This window comes from Chrysemys picta, chromosome 6 (assembly GCF_011386835.1).
Source record: "Chrysemys picta bellii isolate R12L10 chromosome 6, ASM1138683v2, whole genome shotgun sequence".
Classification (NCBI taxonomy): Eukaryota; Metazoa; Chordata; order Testudines; family Emydidae; genus Chrysemys; species Chrysemys picta.
The window spans coordinates 13,610,405-13,638,175 of NC_088796.1; the positions used below are offsets into that span (position 1 = coordinate 13,610,405).

At 42.9% G+C, this 27,771-nt stretch overlaps 1 protein-coding gene across 3 annotated transcripts; it reads right to left on the bottom strand.

Moving 5' to 3' along the window:
• Positions 1-1,672: 1,672 nt before the first annotated feature.
• On the bottom strand, positions 1,673-27,651 carry HDHD2 (haloacid dehalogenase like hydrolase domain containing 2). 3 transcript variants are annotated; one of them, XM_005305418.5, is made up of 7 exons: positions 27,519-27,651; positions 23,120-23,221; positions 19,374-19,582; positions 14,695-14,779; positions 8,501-8,717; positions 5,825-5,888; positions 1,673-2,928 (listed from the first exon to the last, which is right to left on the bottom strand). In XM_005305418.5, exons 2-7 carry the CDS (start codon positions 23,218-23,220, stop codon positions 2,825-2,827), a joined length of 780 nt encoding a protein of 259 aa, XP_005305475.1. In that variant the 5' UTR covers position 23,221; positions 27,519-27,651; the 3' UTR covers positions 1,673-2,824. The 3 variants fall into 3 exon arrangements, with proteins under 3 accessions (XP_005305475.1, XP_005305476.1, XP_023959151.1); XM_005305419.5 differs by having other exon boundaries at positions 27,587-27,609; XM_024103383.3 differs by having other exon boundaries at positions 27,307-27,538.
• Positions 27,652-27,771: the final 120 nt, after the last annotated feature.

Sequence of the window (27,771 nt, forward strand, 5' to 3'; positions counted from 1 at the left end):
AGTCTGCGGATGATACCAAGCTGGGAGGGTTGCAAGTGCTTTGGAGGATAGGATTAAAATTCAAAATGTTCTGTACAAACTGGAGAAATGGTCTGAAGTAAATAGGATGAAATTCAATAAGGACAAATGAAAAGTACTGTATTTCCAAAGGAACAATCAATTGCACACATACAAAATAGGAAATGACTGCCTGGGAAGAGGACTGCGGAAAGGTATCTGAGGGGTCAGAATGGACAACAAGCTAAATGAGTCAACAGTGTACCACTGTTGCAAAAAAAGCAAACAACGTTCTGGGATTTGCACAGCCAAATGTGGTAGCTAATCAGGTCTTTGTATTGGAGTAGGGTATGAAATCCAAGATCTGAATATGGAGACCTTTCCTCCCATTCTGAAAATGGGAAAGTAACTTGGAGCTAAGTCACTGCCCTGTACCCTTTAAATGACTGCATTCCCTTTTAGGAACCATATATTTCTAATGAACTACCTCTTAAAGGTCTCAGTCCTTTTATATCCCTTCTCTAATCCTCACTGCTTTACTAGCAGTAGATGCCCCTTCCCTTTTAATCTTTTCCAGATGTCCTCTTTTTGGGTCTAAGGTGTAGTTGCCCATATGTATAAATGTCCCATGATCTGCTTCAACGTACCCACACCTACTTCCCTCTCAGATGAGCAACCCCTCCTTACTCCTGCCTCAGTTACATTTTCAAAACACTCTTAGAAAATCTCCCAAGCACAGCATTTTCTTTCCTTCTGCTCACTCTTGTCTCTCCTCACACCAGCTCTGCATTTGTGTCACACTTACATGGTACATAACATCCCTGAGCCTTCTGCTGGCTTATATTTGTCATAGATGCTATACAGGGATTGGTTGGCTGAGTGAATTTACTCAGCACTGTGTGTATTAGTTAGTTGGGTAAGGGAGACAGATCCTTTAGGTGGCCTAAGGAAGGGCTCCATTATCTTACATAGCCTTTGACTTTCACAGGATGCTGGGAAGAGGATGTGGGAGGTTAGGTTGGAGTCACTAAACTCAACCACGTTTGCAAGAGTAACTTTAAGTCCTGCTGGGGAGGGATGGAGAAAGATTGTGCACTGTTTTTTTTTTTTTTTTTTTTAAAAGCACTGGACATTCACTTATTGTTGCTTATTTGTATAGCAGTAAAAAGCAGAGAATCCCGGGGCACCTTTCAGACTAAGATGTATTGGAATTTTTGTGGGTGTATACCCACTTCGTCAGATGTATGTGACATGCATCAGATGAAGTGGGCATTCACCCACGAAAGCTTATGCTCCAATACATCTGTTAGTCTTAAAGGTGCCCTAGGACACTCTGTTGCTTTTTACAGATCCAGACTAACCCAGCTACCCCTCTGATACTTGTATAGCAGTAGCACCTAGGAGCCCACTCATGGACCAGGATCCCAGTGGGCTAGGCCTTGCCAAACACAGATCAAACAGACAGCCTCACAGCCAAAGAGCTTCCATTATTTCTTGCATGCCCAATACGCAGCTTGCACAGCCCACACATACATTCATGCTTCCCTTTCTGTCATTTGCAGAAATTCACCCCATGTGAGATGTAAACCACCCAGAGAGATTACAGATCAACCTTCTTTCCTTTAGATAGCGCCTGCTACATATTCATTATATTTTTTCTTACCAAGAAGCAGTGTGGCTTATTAACACAAAACTATATTTTCAATAAGGAGTACTACAATGATGTACAATTACAGTCTAATAACTTAACACGCAGGAGCACTGTAAAACAACTGGAAAGGACTTTGATTATTACAGCTTGCAAACGGCCCAGGAAAGCTATTGACCATCATTACAAAGTTAGTTCATTTTGGTGGATTTAACACATGCAGGGTGAGATTTCATTTTACAGCTGTATTAACCAACTGCTTAAAAGCTTGAATCAGTCCCATGGGTTTTGAAGGATTTTTCTCATAGCATTAGAAAGAGGAAAAAAAAAATGAAATCTTGCAAATGTAGAGTTAATAGGACCCTGCTGAAGTCTAACTTCAAAAATTCATGGCCTATAAAGCCATTAAGGACCAGATTTTTGTTTCTGCACCATTCCTGTTAATAACAGCATCTAATTAAAACATCTGTAAAATACTGATTGTTTGAATTTTACATAAAACTTGAAAAAACAATTGTTACCTGTTTGAATAGAGGGAGAGAAATCAGCAGTGACTGGTATTAGTAATGGTAATATCGTAAATTGTAAGATATTCCTAATGTGTACCATCTCTACATTTAAATTAGTCAGATTACAGCAGAGAGAAGCCACATGGTAACTAAAACAAACAAACATACAAGAACCAACAAAGCTATCATCATTTAGACTAAAAATGGCTATTATGCTTTGTTGATGTTTATTATCTTGGCACATTTCTCGTAGGTTTTATAGTTTAACTAACTTGGCACATTTCAGATGGGCTTCTTAAATAGTTACTTCCTGAACAGTCAAAGACAAAGACTCTATGTGAATTTCCCTCCTTTCCCTACAAGATACAAGAAAACAAATTGTTTCATCTGGTAGTTGGTTTCTCTCCACCTGCCATCTGACCTGATGAACACTTGGGAGACCTACTTTTCCACTCTCTGTGTTCCATCTTGAGGGAAGTAAGAGTGTTTACCAATGATTTGCCACGGGGTTGCACATCCGTATCATTTCCTTTCAGTGCTCTGCAGTGAGACATGTTCATTGCCTGATTGCAGGTGTGATGCACACACTGTGCTCTGAGTTTTATTTTGTGAGGCGGAAGGGAGGCAACAATGTCAAAACAGCCAAGTTTCTCCAAACTAAATGCTTCTCTCATAGCAGATGGTGTAGGATATGGTCTACTGCTTGTGGGAAGCTCTCACAGATGAGGTAAGGAGCAGGATTAATTTTGTCTTCATCTGCTGCTCGATATTTACCTGAAATAAAAACAAAAAAGGTGCTTTTTAAAAAACTGCTTTAGCTGCCCTGCCAGCCTGAAGTCTTCCCTGGAGCAAGGAGAGTTTAGAGGAGCAGACTCACCCCTGCGGCACCGCCTGCTGTTGACTTCTGGGAATTAGCTCTTCCAGCATCCTGGAGCACCCTCTGCAGGCCGGTGATCCACCTGTCCTCTGGCCCCCGTGTCCCTCCCGGACCCCGGTGCCCTTGTATCTGGGGTGCTGCCCCCCTGGCAGTAACCCTCAGTACTAGGGCCTCCCCTCTGCAGGGAACCCCCACCCACTATCCCTACCTCACCTCAGAATAAAGCCACTGTCAGTCACTAACTAGCCCCCGCTCCCTGGGTAGACTGCAGCATAGGCCACTCATCACAGGCAAGGAGGGTTTGGACCTGCTGCCTTGGCCTAGCCCTGGGCTGCCCTCTGCAACCCCCAGTACCCTTTGGCCTTCTACTAGGCCGCAGCCTGGGGCTTTCCAGGCTGGAACTCCCCAGCTCCTCAGCCTTTCCCTAGACCTGCTCCACTCAGGTACTCTGTCTCAAGCTTACTACAGCCAGGCCCTTCTCCCTCTGAAGGCAGAGAGAGACCCTTTGGCCTCTGGCTCCCAGCCTTTTTATACAGGCCAGCTGTGGCCTGATTGGGGCGTGGCCCAACTGCGGCCGCTTCCCCAATCAGCCTAGCTTTTAGAGCCACAGCCCTCCTCCCTGGCTGTTTTAAGCCCTTCAGGGCAGGAGCGGGGGACCACCCCACTACAGAGAGATTTTGTCCAATGCTCCAATCACTTGTACTTCACAAACAACAAGGCACTGTAAAAGGAGTACTCACTTGGCATTCTTCTTGACCTAATGCATCACCGATGGTCTTCACAGAGGTAGGCTGAGATTCATTTAATTCATAGATTCTAGGACTGGAAGGGACCTCGAGAGGTCATTGAGTCCAGTCCCCTGCCCGTATGGCAGGACCAAATACTGTCTAGACCATCCCTGATAGACATTTATCTAACCTACTCTTAAATATCTCCAGAGATGGAGATTTCACAACCTCCCTAGGCAATTTATTCCAGTGTTTAACCACCCTGACAGTTAGGAACTTTTTCCTAATGTCCAACCTAGACCTCCCTTGCTGCAGTTTAAGCCCACTGCTTCTTGTTCTATCCTTAGAGGCTAAGGTGAACAAGTTTTCTCCCTCCTCCTTATGATACCCTTTTAGATACCTGAAAACTGCTATCATGTCCCCTCTCAGTCTTCTCTTTTCCAAACTAAACAAACCCAATTCCTTCAGCCTTCCTTCATAGGTCATGTTCTCAAGACCTTTAATCATTCTTGTTGCTCTTCTCTGGACCCGCTCCAATTTCTCCACATCTTTCTTGAAATGCGGTGCCCAGAACTGGACACAATACTCCAGCGGAGGCCTAACCAGAGCAGAGTAGAGCGGAAGAATGAAGTCTCGTGTCTTGCTCACAAAACACCTGTTAATACATCCCAGAATCATGTTTGCTTTTTTTGCAACAGCATCACACTGTTGACTCATATTTAGCTTGTGGTCCACTATAACCCCTAGATCCCTTTCTGCCGTACTCCTTCCAAGACAGTCTCTTCCCGTTCTGTATGTGTGAAACTGATTTTTTCTTCCTAAGCACTTTGCAGTTGTCTTTGTTAAACTTCATCCTGTTTAACTCCGACCATTTCTCCAATTTGTCCAGATCATTTTGAATTATGACCCTATCCTCCAAAGCAGTTGCAATGCCTCCCAGTTTGGTATCATCCGCAAACTTAATAAGCGTACTTTCTATGCCAATATCTAAGTCGTTGATGAAGATATTGAACAGAGCCGGTCCCAAAACAGACCCCTGCGGAACTCCACTCATTATGCCTTTCCAGCAGGATTGGGAACCATTAATAACAACTCTGAATAAGGTTATCCAGCCAGTTATGCACCCACCTTATAGTAGCCCCATCTAAATTGTATTTGCCTAGTTTATCGATAAGAATATCATGCGAGACCGTATCAAATGCCTTACTAAAGTCTAGGTATACCACATCCACAGCTTCTCCCTTATCCACAAGACTCATTATCCTATCGAAGAAAGCTATCAGATTGGTTTGACATGATTTGTTCTTTACAAATCCATGCTGGCTGTTCCCTATCACCTTACCGCCTTCCAAGTGTTTGCAGATGATTTCCTTAATTACTTGCGCCATTATCTTCCCTGGCACAGAAGTTAAACTAACTGGTCTGTAATTTCCTGGGTTGTTTTTATTTCCCTTTTTATAGATGGGCACTATATTTGCCCTTTTCCAGTCCTCTGGAATCTCTCCCGTCTCCCATGACTTTCCAAAGATAATAGCTAGAGGCTCAGATACCTCCTCTATTAGCTCCTTGAGTATTCTAGGATGCATTTCATCAGGCCCTGGTGACTTGCAGGCATCTAACTTTTCTAAGTGATTTTTAACTTGTTCTTTTTTTATTTTACCTGCTAAACCTACCCCCTTCCCATTAGCATTCACTATGTTAGGCATTCCTTCAGACTTCTCGGTGAAGACCGAAACAAAGACGTCATTAAGCATCTCTGCCATTTCCAAGTTTCCTGTTACTGTTTCTCCCTCTTCACTAAGCAGTGGGCCTACCCTGTCTTTGGTCTTCCTCTTGCTTCTAATGTATTGATAAAAAGTCTTCTTGTTTCTCTTTATTCCTGTAGCTAGTTTGAGCTCATTTTGTGCCTTAAGACTCAGTTTAGATCCCCCCCCAGGAACAGTTTGACCAAAACCCAGACCCAGTTTTGCATTTGTTCAGATACGTGCTGGAGTTGTTGTTCCAATATGGCTCTATTGCAGTGAAAAAATATATCACAAGATATCAAAATCCATGCAGTACTTACCAGTCTTCACTAAAATACCTAGCATGCCAGCATTCTGGGCTCCACCCACATCATCCCTGCAATCCTGGCAGACAGAAGAGGAAACAAGGTTAATCTAGAGTTACAGAAACAATTTGTTTATGGGCATTCTGTGGTGTTCACCACCATGTGACGACCCAGTCTAATCAAAACAATAATAGGCCATATCCTGAAATTAGCACTTAAGTAACTTCAGTGAGAATTTTGCCCATGTGGGAGATTTGCTTGAGACAGAACTGCAAGATTTAAGCTAAAACTAATATGGTTTAAATACTCTAAACATTAAGGACCAGCTTTTAAAAGTACTTATGGGCCTAGAGATGCAGAGTGTTGCCTAGTGGGGTTTTCAGAAACACCAAGATCGGTGGGAGTTAGGCACTTTTGGAAGCCCCACTAGATGCTTGTGTGCCATCTGCATCTTCAGGTGCACTCAAAACTCAGGAAATAACAGAATTCAGGCTGCCTGAGTGCTTGACTTTGCAACGTTAATACTGTTCTTTTAATGTTCTTAGGTTTAAAAAAAAAAACTGAAAAAACTGGGGTTCTGTTCAGGCTCTGGAAGGGAGTGTGCTCCAGTGGGCAGAGATCCTTCTGCCAGTTTCTCCCAGCCTTGACCCCTTCTGCTCTGTCCATTCCAGTCTGTCCTTGGCTAAGTCCTGCCACTTTCCCATGCCTGCTTCCTTCTCCCACTCTGCACTCAGGCTTCTTGTCCCAGTTCCATTCCTAGTTTCTTTACCCAGTCAGTCCCAGTTTCTCCCCACACCTGCATCTCATCTGACTCCTTGTCCTAACCCACTTCTTTCCCTGCCTTGTGGTCTGGCTTTAGTCCCCTCTATATTCAAATCACATGGCTTCCTCCTCCATGCAGCCTTGGTGTCATCAGCAAATCATTGAAAGCAAAGGAGAAACAGGCTCACTACTCTCAGTTCTGCTGCCTTAGCCCACCCAGGCCCGGAGTAGCTGGAGCAGCCATTACAGGGAAGCCTTGGCTTCAGTTGCGCTGCAGGGATGGCACATGAAAAATCTGGTCAGTGCTAGCAGCTGTGAAAGGCTTGAGCATCCTCTGTGCGGACAGAATCTTAATTATAACTGTCCCCCAAATTTGGGCAGATTTTTACAGACCCAGCAAAAGGCACACACTCGACTCAGAGGCCACCCATCTGCCAAATTTCACGTTCCTGCTCCAAAGGATGGGGTGCTAGCACAGTTCAAAGAAAATGTAACCAGAATTTTTAAGTTGGGGGAAAACAATGTATTTTTCCCTTGTCATTCTCAGAAACAGCTGAACCGTTTTAGCTGAAATTTCCCCCCCAAAAATCAGCCTGAGGCAACCCTCAGCATGGAAAATTCCAGCCCAATCTTGGTAAAGTTCTAAGGAATTGAAAACAGGGTCTTTTAATGGGAAGTGTTGGACAACCTTAAAAGGTGGTGCTACCAGCCTTGCCTATAATATAATGCAAGATGAAAGCCATTCTGAAACATTAATCAAGTACTCTGAATTAACATCTGTTACAATGTAAAGGTCTGATCCTGCAGAAGGATCCATTATTCACAGACCCTTATTCCTGCAATGAGACCTGCTGAACTCAATGGCATCCTGGGCTGGAGGTAGAGTTCCCATAGGCAGTGATTTTCAGGATCAGGCTCCAGTTTTCTCCTGACAATATGCAATGTTTGGTTACTACAGCTCTAACAACTCTTAAGGTAATTACTTTTTTAAATGTGGAATATTTCAACCTCACCTTCAGTAGAGTATTCAGGAGCCAAACATTCAAGAGTCACGGTCTTTAAAGGGATTCCACTCCAATCTGGCCCAAGTGTAGTGTAATTACGTGATCTTAGTAACAGAGCTGAGGAAACGTGTTCCCTCACAATAAGCAAGTAAGTTGGCAGTGTCCCTTTAAAGAGCTACTGTTTTCCTTGTTTTGGGTAAATTTTTTTTTTAATTAGTTATGAGATAGGTGCAGGATCATGGAAATGCTTATTTGGAGCTGGCAATCTGTGGCATAGCTGTACAGGGGAAGAATGGTCCTATAGTTAAAGCATTGAGCTGGAACTCAGGAGGGATGATTTCTATTCCTGGCTACAAACTTGTGTGAGCTTGGGCAAGATCAGTGAGGTTATGGGATTGACTAAATGGGTTTTGGATTAGGCCCTAAGTGTTTCTGTGTCTAAGTTCCCCCATCTCTAAAATGGGGTTGACAATGGGGGGGATCTGATAGGTCTTCAGATATGTTAAGTGTTGTTATAAAGAGGATGGTGATCAATTGTTCTCCATGTCCACTGAAGATCGGACAAGAAATAATGGGCAGCAAGGGAGATTTAGGTTAGATATTAGGAAAAACTTTTAAGGGTAGTTAAGCTCTGGACGAGGTTTACGGGAGTTTGTGGAATCTGCATCATTGGAGATTTTTAAGAACATGTTGGGCAAACACCTGTCAGGGATGGTCTAGGTTTAGTTGGTCCTGCCTCAGCACAGGGTGATGAATTTGATGACTTTTTGAGGTCCTTTCCAGCCCTACATTTCTATGATTCCAACATTTCCCAATCTCACAAGGATGCTGGAAGGATATACTCTTCAAAGTGCTCAGATACCATGGACATGGGAGTCACCTAGGGAGGTAGATGATAATACGCTTACTCAGCCGTTACACTTACATCACCAATCATAACCGTCTCCTCCGGCTTGCAGCCAGTCCCCGATAAGGCTTCTAGAAAGAAGGTTGTCTCTGGTTTCCCCACCACTGTTGCTTTGGTGTCTGTAGCATATTCCAGTCCAGTTACAAAAGGTCCAGGGCCCAGAGCTAAGCCATCTTTCCTCTTGTAATATCTAGCTTTGTGTATAGCTATAAGAGGGGCACCATCCAGGATCAACCTAGAGAGCCAAGGGAAGAGGAAAAAAGAACATGTTTTGCCTTGGATTCACAGATATGTGCTACTATGGGCCTGATCCTGCTTCCAGTGATGTAAATGCCAAAAACTCCCACTAGCTTTAATAGAAACAGGATCAAGCCCCAAACTGTAGCAGGGTTTAGAATTAAACTAGTGTTTTACTGAGCGAGTTACATAAATAAAGTTACTTCCCTCCTCCTTCCAGTCATCAGAACCAGCTAATAAAAAACCTAATGAAGCCACTGTCTTAAAAAGGACTGCAAGAGCCAGAGAAGATTTTTTTCAAAAGATAGGTATATATTTCTATTCACTCAGGTGATGGAATTAATTCCTTTATCTAACAGAACCTCAGTCACTTTCCCTTGTCTATGGCTGAAGTACGAACTCATTTGATTTAGCCTTGTAAATATTTTATTAGATATTAACTGTAGATAGTGCTGGTGATTTTGATGGATGCACACATTTAATTTCCTGCTAATCTTCCAAGGCCTTCGCTGGGTGGATTAATATTTCAGTGCTTCCAAAATTACTCTGCATAGGAATTCTGCAATACAGATTACTCAGCAGAGCAAATCTTGGTACTGCCTGTTCCATCTTCCAACTACACCCAATGTCTGCACAGTTCAACTCCCACATTCCAATTCCAGCATGCCCAAGTTTTGATGGCAAGGATGAACTCCAAGCAGAAAGCATCCAAAATGGAATTAAGAAAACAAAAGCATGTTAAAACATAAAGGCAAGCACTAGTTACAAGGGAAGATCAGCACGTCCACAGGCCTACACATCACACACATACACACACCAGTGAACACTCAAGTAGCTGTTCGATTCTTGGTATGGCTGGTGCTATCAGAAGTTACATTTTAGGAACAAAGTTGTACAGTCTCCTTGTTATAGGGAGAGAAAAATTCAGACTGGAGGATTAGTCAAAATGTCCGATCAACACATACTTAACACCTCTGATTAGAATAATGGGAGACTAATGAGTGGAAATCCTTCCACTGAAGCTCTCAGCTGTCCACAGCTGCTGGGGGCTTCAGAAAGTGGATCTAGAAATGTTTTGAGAGAGTAGGAGCTATTTCTTCCCCCCACAAATTTAGACTGTTCTCACATTTCTTTAACCCCATTATTATTATTCCGATTCTCCAGCAATGCATGCTGTAGAGGTCAGTATAAAATTTAAAACTCTACCTGGGGTTTCTGCGAGCAAGAATGAAATGAGTTTTTCATTCTTCCTGCCAAAACAACCGGCGTGCTAAGAAGCCTAGAAGAAAGCTGCCACTAGCACAGCATCGTCTGGAAAGATCCAGACAAACATGAATGGAATAGTATTTTGAATACTGTTTACTACAACAATCATCATAATCTCACTGTTACCCTGTGCTCCACCACATGCTTTTTGTAGCCACCTGTTGTCTCGTACGTGTAAGCTCCCTGGAGCAGGGACCATCTGTCTGTTTTATGTGTGTGTACGATGCCTACCACAACGGGCCCCGAGGAATCAGTGCAACACAAAATAATAATAAATTAAACATGAATGTTTGTAATTTGGGGCATTAGCAGTTAAGAGGGTTTCCTTAAACTAATACTGGGTGTGACTGTGAGTGTCCTAGGAGTTAAGGGATCTCCACCCCTCTCACAATCAGGTTCTTTGTTTACATTTTGCCCTCACCTGTATTATAGTTCTTCTCTACAATGGACACAGCAGCTCCATAAACACTGAAAGCATAATCAGTAACATGGGAAAGTCTGCTTAATTGCTTAGCTGAAGGAAGGGTCCTGGTACTACCAAGCAGTGCTTAGCTGTTACAATCCTCTCACCAGTTTTAGTTTCACTGCAATAAAAGCCCTCTAGATTGTATCTATAAAAGCTGAGGTAATGCTCGTTGAGTGCTTCCCGTTTGACTGGGCAGCAAATTCTTCATATACCGCAGCCAATTCTAAGTCTTTATCACAATGGGTAGAAATGTCACCAGTACAGTGGAAAACACAACCGCGAAGTAGTACAGCTCAGGAATCAATAGGGGCCCTTTGACAGTTTCCCTGGACTGGGAAAGGAGGATTTTTTCTCCTTTTAGTCCCACTTATCTTGCATAGAAGCCTTCCAGAAAAATCCAGTGCGCAGAGCAACCTCCTATTGACCCTTCACATTCTTTCAACGCTAATCTCTGTCTGGCACGCTGCTGTAACTCAACCCAAAGAACTGGATCTGTCTAGATCAGGGTGAATAAATATAAATGCTTTTTTAAAGTTAAAATTGGATTTTTTATTTAAATACAATTTAAAATTGAATACAGGATTATTTGAAATTAAATTTAAACTTGTTGACCTGTTAAGTCGTAAACTTATTATAATCAATTAAAATCATTTAAATTAAATACAAAATATAATAGAAGCAGTACATTTGCTGCCAAGTTTTAAAGTAAGTTCTACTACTTCAGTAGTTTGGGTCACTGGCTAGGCACCTAGAACCAGTCTGTTGAAGTGCTAAATCAACTTTTGCCAGCAGTTCCAATATTTTCCTCATTTCAGTTTATTCAACTAGTTTGGTTCAATGACTAGATCATTCAAAGTAAGGGAAAAAACAACTAAAACTTGTTTTCCTTTTCCAGTCTATGAATAAAAACTAGGTTTGAGAGGAGATCTACTAATTTTAAATCTGGAAGGACATGGTGACCAGAAACAAATCAATTCACTAATGACAAATCATTCTTCCTTGCTTTAATAAATCAGTTTGTTTTAAATTCAAAACATATTTTGATAAGAAAAAATGTTTATCAAAAAGTTTATGTATCCAGCACATCTGAAGTGGCTTTATTTAATAAAATGTAAATGCTGTTTTTGTGCATTTTAAATTGAATTTGAGTTTCCACACAGAGCTTGACACAAGTCACAAGTAAAAAAAAAAAAAGTAATAATATAGTAAATAAGAAATGCACCATTCACCATTTTCTAACATAATAAAAATATAAAAATTAAGAAGCTGAATAAATTTACATTAAGCTATGTAATTGCTTAAAAATGTGTATCCTCCTGGTTAGCAAAAAAAAAAAAGCCCCAAATTCAGTGTAAAGGTTTTAATGGTTACCTATCAGTGAAAAACAAACCTTTCTTTAGGAAAATAACTAAAAAGTACAAATGAAAAACACAATTCAAATCGATGATTTAAATCAAGGTTTTCTGCTTGCTGATTTAAATCATGATTAAAATTGGTGATTTAAATCAGTCCATCCTGGTCTAGGTTAGAAAATATGCTTCTTCGAGCAAGTCTCTCTCTTCATATGTGTTTGCAAAGCGCCACAGGCACCTGCAGTATTATAAAAACGATAACATTTCATTCCATTTCATTAGTACAAGAAACAAAAAACACTTACACTGAATCAATTTAATCCAAAACAGATTCAACAAGAACAAAGCACCCATCACTGGTCTGCTCATTATGGGTAAAAATTGCCTGCTACTTCCTCAGATATGCATCACCGAAATCTGACATGAAGCTTGTTTGGGGCAGAAACTCAACTGAAGATCCACAGTTTTAACCCATGTTTAAACTGCATAAATCCATATCTAGCTATTTATTTTGGAGTTCTAGCTACTGGCACATGGGTAGACATAGTCATTATTAGGAAGCACATGGAGAATGAGACACCCTTAACAATATGTACAATTAGCTTTTCTGATGTATTCACCTGACCATGTGTTTCAGACATGGATCTGCAAACTTCTGCTACAGCCAGATCTGCACACAGTGGGAGCACACAATTGGGATATGGAAGAATTTAAATTTGCAGAAGCACAAAGATACTTACATTCAATAGTTAGGTGGAAGAATCTCACCCTATAGCAGAGGTTCTCAAACTGTGGGGGCACGCCCCAGAATGTATTCTGGGGGGTGGGGGGAAATGTGAGAAACTTTAGGGGAAAAAAAAAATCTTACTGCACACATTTTACCCACAGTAACAAATAACTAGCAAAGCCGATTCCTCCAGACATATCAGGTCATCAGATAGTGCTATGCATTTGACTCTAGATGGCACTGCGCATTTTGACGGATTTCTGTTAAGCTTGCATAACATTATACAAAGTTGTTGCTGTCTGCACGTTAATCCGTTTGCTATGGTGCGGTGTGCACATTTCATGGTAAGCATCAACCACAATCACAGTTTTGCTTTTGCTCTTTTTACAATGGATCATTGGCTCATTTGTGCAACAGCAAACAAAGGCTACTCAAATGATGGAATTGCTCTGCTCCAAAAAAAACAGGTGAATCCCATTAGACTAGTAACAACAGTGTGATGCAAGTAAGCAGTATCTCACTTAAAATCTACATTACTATATATTTAAATGGCTCTGTTTGAATCAATGCTTTACTGTTTTTAATATTCAGTGAGAGTTGCATGTTGATTTTTTTTACTGGTATATGTACTTGTATGGTGGGAGAGGGGGACAAACTACTACAGATGCAAAGAAGTGGGGGGCGTGATCAAATATGTTTGAGAACACTGCCCTATAGGATTCTTCTAGATGGTACTTCAGAACCACATGTATTAAAAAAAAAAAAGCATTTACAAGTTCAATACACAAGTTTTGGTGTATAGAGAATGCAATATCTAGCCCCACCTACCTTGCATCTCACCTCCTGGGTTATGTGGTCCTCAGTACGTTGTTATAAGCACTGTGAATCCCAAACTCTCTCATTAAGAGAAGGCACTCAGATACCATGCTGATGGGTGGCAGTATCAAGCCAGAAGAGAGAGAATGAAACCATTATTTACACAGGTTTCAGAGTAGCAGCCGTGTTAGTCTGTATCCGCAAAAAGAACAGGAGTACTTGTGGCACCTTAGAGACTAAAATTTATTTGAGCATAAGCTTTCATGGGTTAAAACCCACTTTATCTCATCGGACCAACAATAAGTCCAAGTTAAACGGATCCTAAGCCTCAAAACTAGTAGAAGAGCAGTGTGTGGCTGAATACATTGCACAAGGGTAGGTAAAATGGCACTGCACAAGCCACTGAAAAACAGGCACAAATGCAGTCACTTGTTTTAACCATGTAATCATTTCAGCAATCTAGAGATAAAATAGACTAAATACTGTTTCTCAATGGAGCACAAGAACAACCAGACTGGATCAGACACAAGGACCCAGCTTTTCCAGTATTCTGTCTTCAACTGTGGCTAGCAGCAGATGTTTCAGAGGCAGATGCAAGAAATCCCACATTAGGCAGATGCAAGAGGGCTGGGGCAAGAAATCCCACATTAGGCAGATGCAAGAAAGCCCACATTAGGTCTCCCAATCCCTAACAATTAGAGGTTGTTTTAAATCCTGAATCTTGAGATTCCAAAATGTATTAATTCTGGACATTCTTGTAACAAATGTCCAATCCCTTTTGGAATCTTGCTCACTTCTTGTCCGCTACAACATCCCACGGCAATAGTTCTACAGTTTAATTACAGGTTGTGGAACCCATTTAATTTCATGTTAAACCACCTTAAGATAAATATGCAGTGAAGCCTCCAGATCCAGCAAGCCTGAGGGCTGTCCCTCAGCATTACACCTATGGCATCGGAAAAAGACACTTGGAGCCTCACCTAAGTAACCAAGTGTTCTTGCTACTGTTACCTCTCATTCCCCTTCCTGCCTATTCTCACACTGGTTGTGTCTAGTTGTAAATTAGATTGTAACCTCTTCAGGGCAGGGACAGTGTCTCTTATATGTTTGTACAGACCCAAGCACTAATCAGATCCTGACTGGAGTCTTGTGTGCTACTACAATACAAATAATACATAATACTTTAAACCTCTGGTTATCTGAAGACGGGAGTGGATCACTCCATAACTGCCCTGTTCTGTACACTCCTCCTGACGCTCTGGTGCAGGCCACTGTCGGAGACAGGATACTGGACAAGATGGACCAGGGTCTGAGCCAGTAAGGTAGCTCTTATCTTCTCACGACTTACCGAAATGCTTTATTCATCATCCGATAGTTAAAGTGCTCAGGAGCTAATCCTACCACCACGGCATTGGGATCATTTGTAGGTATCCCTGGAACATTAAAATCAAAACACAACCCCTCAGATTTACTTATTCTAAAAAACATTTGTAAACAACAATTTTTGTCTTATGACCAGTGAGCAAATTAGTTTATACCTAACAATATACTTCTCAGCTTATCCCTTCACGCAGCAGCACAGCAGTAGTGCCACTGTGCCAGGACTTCTAGAAGCTGAGGGAGGACGGATCATCTGGCCCACACAATCTAAATATGGCAGAAGCCATTAAATAAAGCGTCAACATTGACCAGTTACCATTCTAAGTATAAGGGGAAACTACAGCATCTCAGGAAGCAGTCCTTTGTAAAACCTGTAGGGACACATGCGGACATTTTAATGGTGACCACTATGAATAAAAGGTAAAAGGATTGCACTGTTCCCAGTGCCCTGTAGAAGAAGAGGAGTCAAAAAATGAATGGCTTCTCTCTTCCTGCACAAATGCACAAACTAGGAAATCTGAACAGGAAATTATAACCCTCTGAAACATGGAGCAGTTCTAACTTCCATGATCCTTGCTGATTACAATCCACAAGGACCACTGTGAGGAGGAAAGTAGGCAATCCGATCAATAGCAACTGATGGAAGAGGGTCTCAAGATCCCAGAGGCAGATAAGATTGGATTCATTAGTTGATAACACTTGGGGTTAACACTTTCCTGTCAAACATGGAGGCAAGTATTAATTTTTGGTTTTCAGAAGAAGTGTTATCTTCTTTGGTTTAACACACTGACGCCCTTTCATTTAAAAGTAGGCTGTGAGTACAGTTAGACATTGGACAACAGAAGTCAGCATTTCCTGATAAGACACTTTTAGTTCTGTCCTCAGATCCATAAGTACATGCACATAAAAGGGATTAATTTATGTCTTTCAGCACTGACAAGAGATAAAGGGGTTGATGTGTCAGGAATCTGCTGTTCTCCACAACGCATGCAACTCCAGATCAGTAATTGTGATGACAGATCCACCCAACCACATATATTGAAAGATTTAGCTAGTGTAGGGACAGAGTATACAAATTCTTCACTTTTATCACCATCTTCTGAAATAGAAATCTCTGAATGCTTAATTTACACGGTTAGTTTCCAGGTGCTTTGCATGTTAATTAGACTGGGATAGTGAATTTCAGCGAGTGTTTTGCTCCCCTCTGGTTATGAAAAATTCTGCTTGGGGTGAGATTTCTTTTTGGCAGGCATGGTTGTAAATGTCGTTCTGGTTATGATGGAAAAGCTCTATCCAGAGAGGAAGGCCTTGCAGCAGGACCTTAAGGCCATCACACTTTGGATTAGTCTCTTCTACAAGTTCGTTACACAGCCAGGTGCCCTTGAGAATACCTTATCTCCAGTTCTCACATGCTTTATCCTGCACTGTTCTAGAGGAGCACAACTTTTTTGGCAGTTCTCAGATGGTGATGTCATCTCTAACGTAGCTAGGACGTGGCCCACTAATACCTTTGCAGAACAGGATCAAGTCATAGAACCAGCAGTGGAAGCAGAGTTGGAGCCAATGTTGGGACAGGAGCACAAGGGTGAGGCAGGCAGCAGCATCATGCACATGCTGGCGTTTTTGCACTGCCACCCTTGCTGGAATAACTTGCACTTCTGTGCCTCAACGGGCCTGAAGTCAAACAGATTACTGTCCTGTGTCTCATACTGCACATCTCTCAGCTAACCCAGAGAGCCAAATACAGAATGTAGCACTCAGAGACACCCTGTAGATATAAGACACTCTCTGAAATCATCTGGGTCCATTAACTAAAGAATGGATTACACTCATCCATCTGTGACCAATCTGATGTGGGGAAAATTATCCAAGAACAATCCAACACCAGTTACTAACAGAAATTTAAAACATTCTCCATTTTACTTAACTGTTTCAGGAATGCTACCGAGAGTACGTATGAGAGATTCTGCATATGGAAAAGACCCCAAAATACCCAATGCAGTCCATGTTGAGTCTAATCAGTGCACAGACATGGCACTGATTTAACTAAACTGATTTAGAAACAAACTGCAGATCCTAGCCTAGATAAGGGTTGTTGAGAGCATGGATACAAAGGCTGTCCCCAGCAATAGGGATCTGATTTAAAAAAACAGAAAGAATAGATTATAGTTTCACTGCCCATAGCCCATTGAGACTTTTTTGAAGAATACTGAATAGAATGTTGGACGAAATTAAAAAGAAAATTCCCAGCTCCTAGCATGAAAGGATAAGAATCTACTGAAATCATAAACCTGTTAGGACTTAAATTTTTGGCATATGTGTTTGGACAGGGGCGGGAGAGGGAACAATACCAAATGATCCACAACTTTGTCCCCCCTTGAGTTAAAATTAAGGGATATTAACATTCTGATTGTTTGCAAATCTGGTTAATTTAGAATCTGGATATTTTAATTTTTCTCAATATAAAGACTTAATGGTAATGCAATAAATGTTTATTAATTCATGATAAATGACAGTAAAATACCTTAGGTTTTTACATTTGATAATCACAAAACTGATATGTGATAATATCAAATCCACTGCAGTAGCTTTCTGGTTGAGTCTATACTGAAAATTTTCAGCAGTTCTTCCCAACACTCATCTAGAAATGCATGCAGGACATTTTTTTTGACAGATTTAAATTTATTTTATTAAAGCTGATGTTAAAAAAAAATGTAATACATAGGTTGAGAGAAGAGTACATCTGAATATAGTGCTTAGATTATCCACAAATACAGAGTTTGTTTTTAAAAGTCATATGATACATAGAGTACATAATTAGAAATAACCCAAATTTAGATGAATAAATTTAAGAATACAGTTTAGATATTAGCATCCAAGTATTCTACTCTGTTGTCTAACCTTGCTCAAAGTAGGGCCAGATACTGTGGTAAAAAAATGCACTGCACCAGTGTCAGACCAAGAACTGGGAGAACTGCTATGAGTGTTCTCAGTATAGACAAGGTCCCTATAAAAATCTTACAAGAAAACCTCAGTTTCCCTACACTTTGGTACACACATTCTATAAAACGTGTTGACATTTACAGATAGAGTATACCCCAATGATCCGAATTTCAGATCAAATTAGTTTAACTGTCCTCCAAATCTGAAATGCATAGAGGAATGGCATTTTATCAGCTTATCCAAAGGTTTTGGCTGTCCCGTCCCACACCCCCCCAAAACACACAGATAATCAGAGTTTAGCTGTAGATGAACAAAAGAGTGACTTCAGGAGGTTTCTGAAAATTAACTTTCTTTCAAGTAAAGAAACACACTCCTACTGATGACTGTACAACAGTCCAGGTCTCAAGCATTCATCATTGTTGTAGCTTATGGATTGTGATGATTTTGCTAACCTACACGAACAGTCCATTAAGCATGCAGAATATAGCACAGTTCATGGTGCTGAGGTTGAATTAAAATCAGCAAAAAACACATTACAACACTGTAGCTGGGTACCTATAGTAATTCATAAAACCAGCCAGTTTATTCCCCAGAGGTGGGGTCCTCTGAACACTTCTTGGAGCACTAACGATCCTGCAGCCTTATCATAGGCGCTGACTCCGTGAGCATTCCAGGGCTGCAGCATCCACAACCCACCTGCCAATCAGCTGTTCGGCAGGCCCCACCGATCAGCTCCTCCCTCTCCCCCCCAGTGTCTCCCATCCGCTGCCAATCAGCTCTTTGGTGGCAGGCGGGAGGTGCTGGAGGGGAGGGGGAGTAGCGGGGGTGGGAAGAGGCGGAGCGAGGGTGGGACACGCTTGGGGGAAGGGGTGGGAAGAGGTGGGGCATGGGCATAGCCTCAGGGGAGGGGTGGAGCAGGGGCTAGAAGAGGCAGAACGAGGGTGGGGCCTTGGGGGAAGGGGTGGAGCACCCCCTGGGGAAGCTGTAAATCAATGCCTGTGATCTTATTTTCATTTTAATCATACAGGGCCTGTAAGTAGTGTAGAGGTCACACCTGTCCTTTTGGCAGAAGACAGCAGGAAGCAACTGGGGCCAAAGGTCCAATCTTGGTCCTGAATTTGTGCAAGGGAACATTGCAAGCAGTCCTTCACCCTATGTAGGGCTTATCATACCACCTCTCCCACTACCAGCCTTCATCCCCTACTCTGTTCCCAATCCTTGACAGCTCTGAAACAAAATATCAAGCTAGTCTGCCTCTGGTAGTGGAGGCTGGTAACATCTCAAGGTGGACAGACACAAATGACACATGAAAGTACCATTCAGTCAATTTACAGCATTGGGCAAAGATGGTCATGTATCTGAATCGAGAAGAAATGGGCACTCTGGAGGGGACACAACAGCTGTTAAGGGTTCAGCAACACTACAGGACAGGAAGCAAATCAATGGGATACAATAATCTATAGATGAGTTTAAGTAGGCGGAATGCAATTACCCAAATAGACAGGTGGTCAAAATAACAATGGAATTAATTACTCCTCTGATAAGTGCTAGGGGCCTTTTAATGTCTGAGAATCTCAGCTTCACATCTTAAATGACAGGGATGGGATCTCACCTATTTACATGGGACAGACAATTGTAAAAGTTCCATCAACTAATAGAAGGCTCACCAATGCTGCTCCCAGGTTCAGCTGATCACCACCTTACCTCTGAAATCTTGCAAAGCATTGTCGTCCACCAGCAGCAGGGGCCGGACCTGCTTTTGCTCCAGGAGGTTTCTGGCCGCAGTCAGAGATGTGAAGATCTCATCTTCTGCAATGTCAAATTCCAGTGTCTTCAGCCTCTCCAGAAGGTCTCTCTTGCTCTCTTTGGTTGTGTTGGTCACAAATCTAATGGCAACTGGAGCATTGCGTAATCTAATCCAGGGAAAGCAAAGCTGAGTTGACTAGAGAATTTTGTTACATACAACATACATTTAATGCACCTTTCACTCATTTTCTTTCTATTTTAAAGGGACACTCGGTATATAAGCAACCTCTGAAAAGACAATCCCCTTCCCTTGCTGCACCTTAGATTACAGATGCCAAGAAGAACTGTAAACAGCTGATGAACTCCTGACCATTTAGCTTGTTTATTTTTTGTTTTTCAATCAGTTGAGTCAATAATCAGTCTTAAGGCCCATTGTCCAACAAAAGCAGTCAGAGTCCTCAATAGGAAGAGAACTTCTTCCACTGGAGCTAAAGGAATAATGTGCCAGTAGCAACAGCATTCTCTATGTGGAGCAGCCACTAAAGCAGGAGGTGTCACATGGCCAGAGTATTGCATCTGTGACGCTGGCAGACAAGTGGGGCCAGGTGAAGAGGCATGGGATGGTGGGGGGGAGGGGAAAACATGCAACAGACAGCATGAGGCACATGGGGCTGCTGGAGGGATCACAGACTGGGGTTCAGAAGAGCTATTGGGACTAGGACAGAAACTGAATGGGAGTGGAGGGTGTAGGGACATATGGGGATGGGTAAAGGCGGAGTGGCTGAGAGGGTACAGGGACACATGGGGACAGGGGAGGGGTTCGGAGACACATAGGGATGGGGGAGCAGGGGTGGCTGAGTGAGAGGGCAGGGACACACGGGGATGGAGGGAGAGGGTGGCTGAGTAGGGGTCCAGGGACACATGGGGACAGGGGGCGGGGAAGGGGAGGTGGCTGAGTGGGGGTGCAGGGACACATGGGAACAGGGGCAGATGTGTCTGACTGAATGAGAGAGGGGGCTCCCCGACTCCCTAACATTCCCCCCTCCAAAAAATCCTGCTCCAGACTTCTCCCACCCACACTCAACAACCCTCCAGGTTCACACCCAGTCTTCTTCCCAGCAATTACTTCCCTCTTCCTCAGCTCCTCTGTTACGCCTGACTCCCCTAAGCCTTTGCACTTCTTTTGAGGGATGCAGGAAATACATTTCTGTATTGTAGTTTAAATGAATTATTACTCAAAGTTCTGTATGAATATGCCTAGTAAGGAATCTATTTGTCAAAAAATCATTTCCTGAATTATTTTTTTTTTTGGTCTTTATTGTTACAGACATACTTGCTGACAGGTAATAAATTACAATATAATCACAGCAGTTTCAATTATTTTGATGTTACTTTGACAAATAAAATATGCAGAATTTTAAAATCTTGTGTGCCGAATTTTTAATTTTATGGTGCAGATTTCCCCCAGGAGTAATAAATAACTCATTTATTTTTCTTAATACTTCTTTAGTTAGTTTATTATAGGATTGGCTACACGTGTTGCCTTCGGTTTGAGATCTGAGGTATAACTGACCTGAGATAAGTGACTGCTCCTTTGTGACTGGAAGTGACCTAAATATTTTTGGTGTAAGGGACCATCTATCACAAAGGCAGGCCTAGGTGGCAAGGTAGCTCAGAATGGCCATGGGGACTGTCTGTGACTCCATGATTAGGCTGTTATAGTGCTTCAGGATTTGGTGAAATCTAAGCTTAGAACTCACAACCAATTTGGGGTTTGTGCCCTGCTTTTTCACTCACTACTCACTTGTTCACAGAATGAGCCACGTGCCAATTGCTACAGCTTCTTTTAGGAAGAGCAATTACCTGGGGATATTTCTTTAAGTCTCCAAGTAAAAAAACCTGGCTGTTCTTTGCAGTGAAAATGACTGGCCTTCTTTCCAGGGCTGCTATCCCAGGTACAGGCAGGGCATGCACTAGAACAGGGGTAGGCAACCTATGGCACGCGTTTTTTCAGTGGCAGTCACACAGCCCAGGTCCTGGCCACCGGTCCGGGGGGCTCTGCATTTTAATTTAATTTTAAATGAAGCTTTCTAAACATTTTAAAAACCTTATTTACTTTACATACAACAATAGTTTAGTTATATATTATAGACTTATAGAAAGAGACCTTCTAAAAACGTTAAAATGTATTACTGGCACGTGAAACCTTAAATTAGAGTGAATAAATGAAGACTCGGCACACCACTTCTGAAAGGTTGCCAAGCCCTGCACTAAATATGATTTATAGGCGCAATACACCTTCTTCCCCTCCCACCTCTCCCTTTCTCACACTGACCCAGGCGAGTACAGTACCTGGCTGAGCAAATCCCAGTAGAAACCAGGTGGAGATAGTACAGAAAGTAGGAGAGAAGCAGTGGCTGTGTGGTAAAATAGCTCCCCATCTCCTTATCCCACACAAGCCCCTTCAACACTCTCCCTCTCAGGGATTGAAGATCTGGAGGTATACACGGAACCTGGGAGGAGCCTAGATGATCTCTATGGCATCTCCCCCCTTCCAATCTATAGGGATTTCCCCATAGAAGATAATACTGACCCCCTTGATATCATCTTCCACAGGTTTTCCCTGAGTACAGGTGCAGAATGGAGCAGTGGCCAACCAGGACCCATGTTGCCACAGGATTTCCAGGGGATTGGTGGTTCTCACTCCCTTTTCATTCTATAGGTTTAGGAGGCAACTGTCTCCACCAGTGTTAGTGGAAAGAAACTCAGGCGTTTCCTGATCCCTATGTGAGTTTTCCCTCCAACTAGTGGTTTAGCACTACAAGTGTCTAATTCGGAAACCACAGTTACGTATATAGGCCCTGATCCTGCAAAGACCCATGCTTAACCTTACACTTTACAAGTAATCCCACTGAAAACAATGGGACTATTCACAAAGTTATGCATAAAGTTAAGCATATGTGTAAGTCCTGGCAGAATCAGGGCCTTAAATCTTCCCCCTACTCGGGTCACTACTTCTGCATCATTTGAGAGGTCATCTCTTAATCAATTTGATTATTTTCTTAACTTTGGTGGTTTCTCCCCATATTTTATAGGATCTGTTTTCCAGGAAGAAGCATTCTCTAGCAGTTAGCAGATGTCAACAAGACCCCTGGGTTGTATTCCTACCTCCAGATCATTAATGTAGGACAGGTATTTATATCTCACCTCATCTGAGTGGTTGGAGATAATGACACTGCCTACCAGGAGTGCTGGGAGGATTAATTAACATTCTGACATTCTCAGAAAAGAGGGGCTATATTATAGAACATTTCCAAAGCATGGTAAATTAATGTGCTCGAAAGTTGGGCTTTTTGCTTCGCAGAAGAAGTTTTAAAAAAAGAGAGATAATAACATGAAGCAAAAACTAAGCAGAAAGGCCAAATTAAATGTAGGCTCCCCAAAGAATACCCTCTGAGCCAAAATCTTCCCACAGTTACTCTAAATTTATACCACTGTAACTCCATTGGCTTCAGTGAAGTTACTATGGAGTCAGTCCAACGTAACTGAGAGTGGAGTAGGGCCACATGTGTATATTTGCTTATGTACATCAGGAGTATGAGGTACAAGCTCCAGGAAAGCCATTCAGCTAATGAGGTATCTGTATAAAAACAGTACTTACATGCATTTTTGTCTTTCAGAGGAACATGGGAGGGATAACTTGCCTTTTAAGAGCTTCCTGTGAGCCCGGCACAGCTGAGTCCTCAACGTGAAGTGTGCCACTGAGATCCACCAAGACTGCTTTCAGCACGCGCCGAGCTGCCATCCTTCATTCCCCAGGGGAAAAAAAATAAATGAAACAAAAAACTGGTTAGGAGACAATGGACGATAAAAATGAGGAATCCTGTTAAGCGTCTCATTTGTGCCAAGCCTGGTATTCCTCAGAACATTACTCATAGTATTGAATGGGCCCCTTTAGATAGAGAAATAAACAGCAGTGTTAAAAAAAATACATAATTGATGGGGTGATATTTTCTCAAAGACGCTATATATGGAAATCAGGGGCTATTTGTTTTTAAGGGCTTTTATCTGAGTGACTAAAAATTTTCTAAGCAACTAAGACCATAGGGAAGGAGGTTTTTAGGTATGATATTGCTGGATGGAGGCCTCATCTTGCAAATCTTTGCTCGTTTAAGTAGTCTCACTGACTTTAGTGCATTACTCACATGAAAATACACAGTACTCAGCAATTATGTAACACTTTCAACTCTATAGAGCTCAAAATGTTTTCCAAAAACGTATTATTCCCATTTTGCAGATGGGGAAACACAGGCACAAACAGGCTAAGGGATCTGCCTAAGGTCAGACAGTGAATCAGTGACTGAGCCAACAATAGAATCCAGATTGCCTAATTCCTAGTCCCAAAGTCTGTCTAGCATGCCAAGCCACAAAGCAAGTGAAGACTGACAGGATTGGGTCCCAAAACAACTGGCAAAAAACAGGCTTGCAGCGTGCCAATCTGGAAGTCAATGAAAGCTGAGGGTACTCAGCACCCAGCAGGGTCAGGACCCTCATTTTGTGAGGCAACAGTCAAACAATCTTACATCAGAACACTTCTGTGTTATACAAACAAGTGCAGAACACTCGGCCTAACATAGAAAACGGCATTCCAGGGATACATGGAAGGGTGGAGGAACAAGGATTCTGTTTTTCAGGCCCGTCGGCAAGTCACACGTGGCGACAGAAGAATCATCTGCAGAAACTAGTACTAGTCATTAATATATCCCTAGTTCAGATACCCTTTTGAACTGTGTCTCCTGCTTCTTGAACAACTTTGCTCAGCCAGTTGTCCCCAATTGCCTAATGGCACAGTCTGCCATCTCTAGATTTTAAGCAGTATTTTCTGTTGATCTGTTTTGATCACAGTACATAAGAAAGTTGGCACAGTATTGAACGGTGTGATTGGTACCTGCCTTAGCAGATTTTAAATCTTTTATCAGAACATTCTGATCAATTCCTATGAAGGAACATTTATCTTTAACTGAGATCAAATCAGTCATGAACCTGATGTCTCAGGTACTAGGAAAATTCTACAGATGACTTTATGATCTGCCTAAGTTTTCTTTAATACATACTGGTAGATGGTATCAAGGAAGATTACGCATATTTTAAAAATAAGTCTGATACTATGAAGGCCAAGGCTGAACTTCTGTGATAAAAAGCTGATAACAAATGACTATATTGGCAGAGCTAGTTAGGGATCTTTGGCAATTTCTTTATAAAAAGGGCATCTGGGGGTAATTCAAGACCTTCTCCAAGGGTCAAATCTTCTGGCCCACATTAAGGCCACTGATGTCCCTGAATGCAATGGAACCAGCATGGCTTCACACTACCTAAATGCCACAGAGTTGTTTTCCATGAGGCCCTTCAACCCTAACACAGGAGGTTTTAAGGGATGAGGGGGGACAGAAAAGCAGATCCGCCAGTCCTGCTTACCTGAATTCACCAGCCAAACCTCACGCCTGCACAGCAAGCATGTAGCGTCCATATGAATAGCTGCAGCAGCTGAGGCGGTGACTATGCTGCCGCTCCAAGGCCTGATGGGTGGGAGGGAATACCTTACCCCCCACCTCTGAGCCCCGCTGACTCCTCTGTAAGCAGCCCATTTACTCAGGCTGTGCTCAAAGAGCAAGCTTTCCCCATAATTAACATACTCAAATAAATGTGTTAGTCTCCAAGGTGCCACAAGTACTCCTGTTCTTTTTGCGGATACAGACTAACACGGCTGCTACTTTGAAACTTGGTTATATACAGAACTCCTTTCAATGTAGCCTAAAAGTGGAGTTAAGAATAAAATTCAAAATCCAGTCAATCCTATCGTACTTTGAAATCCAGGATTCAATGCTCACTTTCTTATACAGGAAGTGGCTTAATGTAATAGACTGGAGAACGTTAGAGAGAGAGATCCTTCCCTCTCCCTTTTCAGCATCTACCCTGTGAACCTTATTCATGTTCTGCCTCTCTAAAGACAATCTGCTATTTCAGAGACTAGAGGATAAAACCTGGTTTCTCCCCTGTTCTCCCATTTAGAACAGTAAAATATGTAATACATGAGTATGTAACTCTATGCCCGTCACAGGATTTAATGGATATTTTCGTGCTCTTGAAGAGCACTGTGCAAAAGACCACCCTTTCCACCTTACTTTAGATATAACAGAGCACTGTTCAGCGTCATATATCAAACACACAGAAAAGCCTAATGATATAAGCATCAAAGAAATAAAACATATATTAAATAAGTAAAACTAAACACAGTTCTGCCACTGCCTCAAAGTTGAGTAGGCCACTCAGCATTACATTGGGTCAATGCTCAGGCATTTCATTCATCAATAAAAATGTCTATGATAAATTCCTATCTGGCCAGCTTCAGTTTTAATACAGCAACCATTCACTGCAGCATACTGTCAATGAGGAACTCAATATATTGTACAGTGTCAGCTACAGTTCTAGGGTGATTCATAACTATCATTTTGGGCTGGGCTCTCCTGCCCCCATTTTGTAATAATCATACAAGGGATTGTACACTGTGATACCCATGTATGGTATAGTGCCGTAAATAAAGCAGATGGTTAAAACAATATAGTATTACAGGGGTCGGCAACGTTCGGCACGCGGCTCGCCAGGGTAAGCACCCTCGCGGGCTGGGCCAGTTTATTTACCTGCTGACGTGGCAGGTTCGGCCGATCGCGGGCTCCACTGGCCACGGTTCGCCATTCTGGACCAATGGGGGTGGCGGGAAGCGGCACGGGCCGAGGGATGTGTTGGCCGTGGCTTCCCGCCGCCCCCATTGGCCCGGGACGGTGAACTGCGGCCACTGGGGGCCGCGATCGGCCGAACCTGCTGCGTCAGCAGGTAAATAAACTGGCCCGGCCCACGAGGGTGCTTACCCTGGCGAGCCGCGTGCCAAACATTGCCAACCCGGCTCTCCGAGCTCTGGTAAAGTGTAGGTAGTCTCTTGGTCTATCCAAGGCCGTGATCAAGTGTCTTGATGTTTTTGGTCTTTTGGCCTCGAGATGAAAACCTTGCCTTTGTTTCTGGGACCTTGAAGTGAAAAAATTCTCTTAGTTTGACTACGCACCCTTTATTTTAAAATATGTCCCTTATTTGATGCCTATTGTTCTGCATCAAGTCAATACAGGAGCTACTTTATCCCATATATTTCAGCAAAGATTCTGCAAAGGACAATACCCTCTGATACCAGTGTGTATTATGCTAGTAACGATCTTGTACTGCAATTAAAACACCATATGGTGCAATAAGCTCTAAGCTGCATTTATTTTACCAACCACATGTCCTTTCTCTCCTTGGATTGCAGGGGTTCACCACTGATCACATAGGTCAACTTGTGCAGACAAGGGTTACATTACAGAAGATAAATACCAGGAACAGGGAGTGAGTGATGAATCCACTCCAGGGCATGAGCCACCCACTCACCACCTGGGGTGAGGAAGGAAGTGATGCTATAGGCAGGTGAGTCCATAACTGTCCACTACGGGACCTGTCACAGGCTAGACAGGCTATGGGTGTGCCCAAGAGGCAGCTCCCATGGGGTGTGTTACCAAGGGACCCCCAATGGGGCTTACCAATGCATTGTGGGAAGTCAAGGCCCTCAGCTAAACTCCCCACATGGGAGGAGACAAGGTCACCCCTTTAGGACTCCTGGGCGGGGCCCTGAGGGGTGGGCACTGACAAACCCTACCCCCCTCAGTGCCCCCTCCCCGGCCTGACAGACACCCCGGATACTAGGGAAAGGCAGGAGGGAAATGGAGACAGCCTCTCCCATATGCACCAAGTGAAAAGTGGCAGCGTGAGGACTCCCCTCCTCGTCATGGAAATGGTACCGTCCTCTTACCGCAGAGGGTCCATTCTCTCGCGGCGGGTGACACACAGAGAATGTGAGGTGCGATTGTGGCTCTCTCCTCCTCACCCTTTACCATGCAGTTGGTCCCGCCTTCTCCGTAGAGACAGCGGGATTTGGACCGGTCCATTCTCGGGAGTGGGGGAGGGCAGATTTCTCAGGGTATCCCCATCTTAGCTCCCTTCGCACACAACTGCCCAACTCACCTGACTCCAGCCGAGCACCTGTCCGGGAGGGGGAGGGGAGAGCGAACCGCGCTGTGCCCTGGACCTATCTGTCCCTGCGCTATGGGGTCCTCGTGGGCTCTGAGCGGCTGCCCACTCCAAACGCCTGTTTTTTCCCCAAAGACCAAAGCTATGTGCGATATTTTCGCAGCTTGCAGTTTTGTGGCTCCGTGACTGATATTCCTGCATTAAAAAATGCAGCCTCCCCCGAAGGAATTTGGCATTACAGACAGGC

Coding starts and splice junctions, on each gene's coding strand:
- HDHD2 (XM_024103383.3), bottom strand. Junction 14,780..19,373: donor TGCTTTGCAAGATTTCAGAG/GTAAGGTGGTGA, acceptor TTAATGTTCCAG/GGATACCTACAAATGATCCC. Junction 8,718..14,694: donor ATGATGAATAAAGCATTTCG/GTAAGTCGTGAG, acceptor TTGGCTCTCTAG/GTTGATCCTGGATGGTGCCC.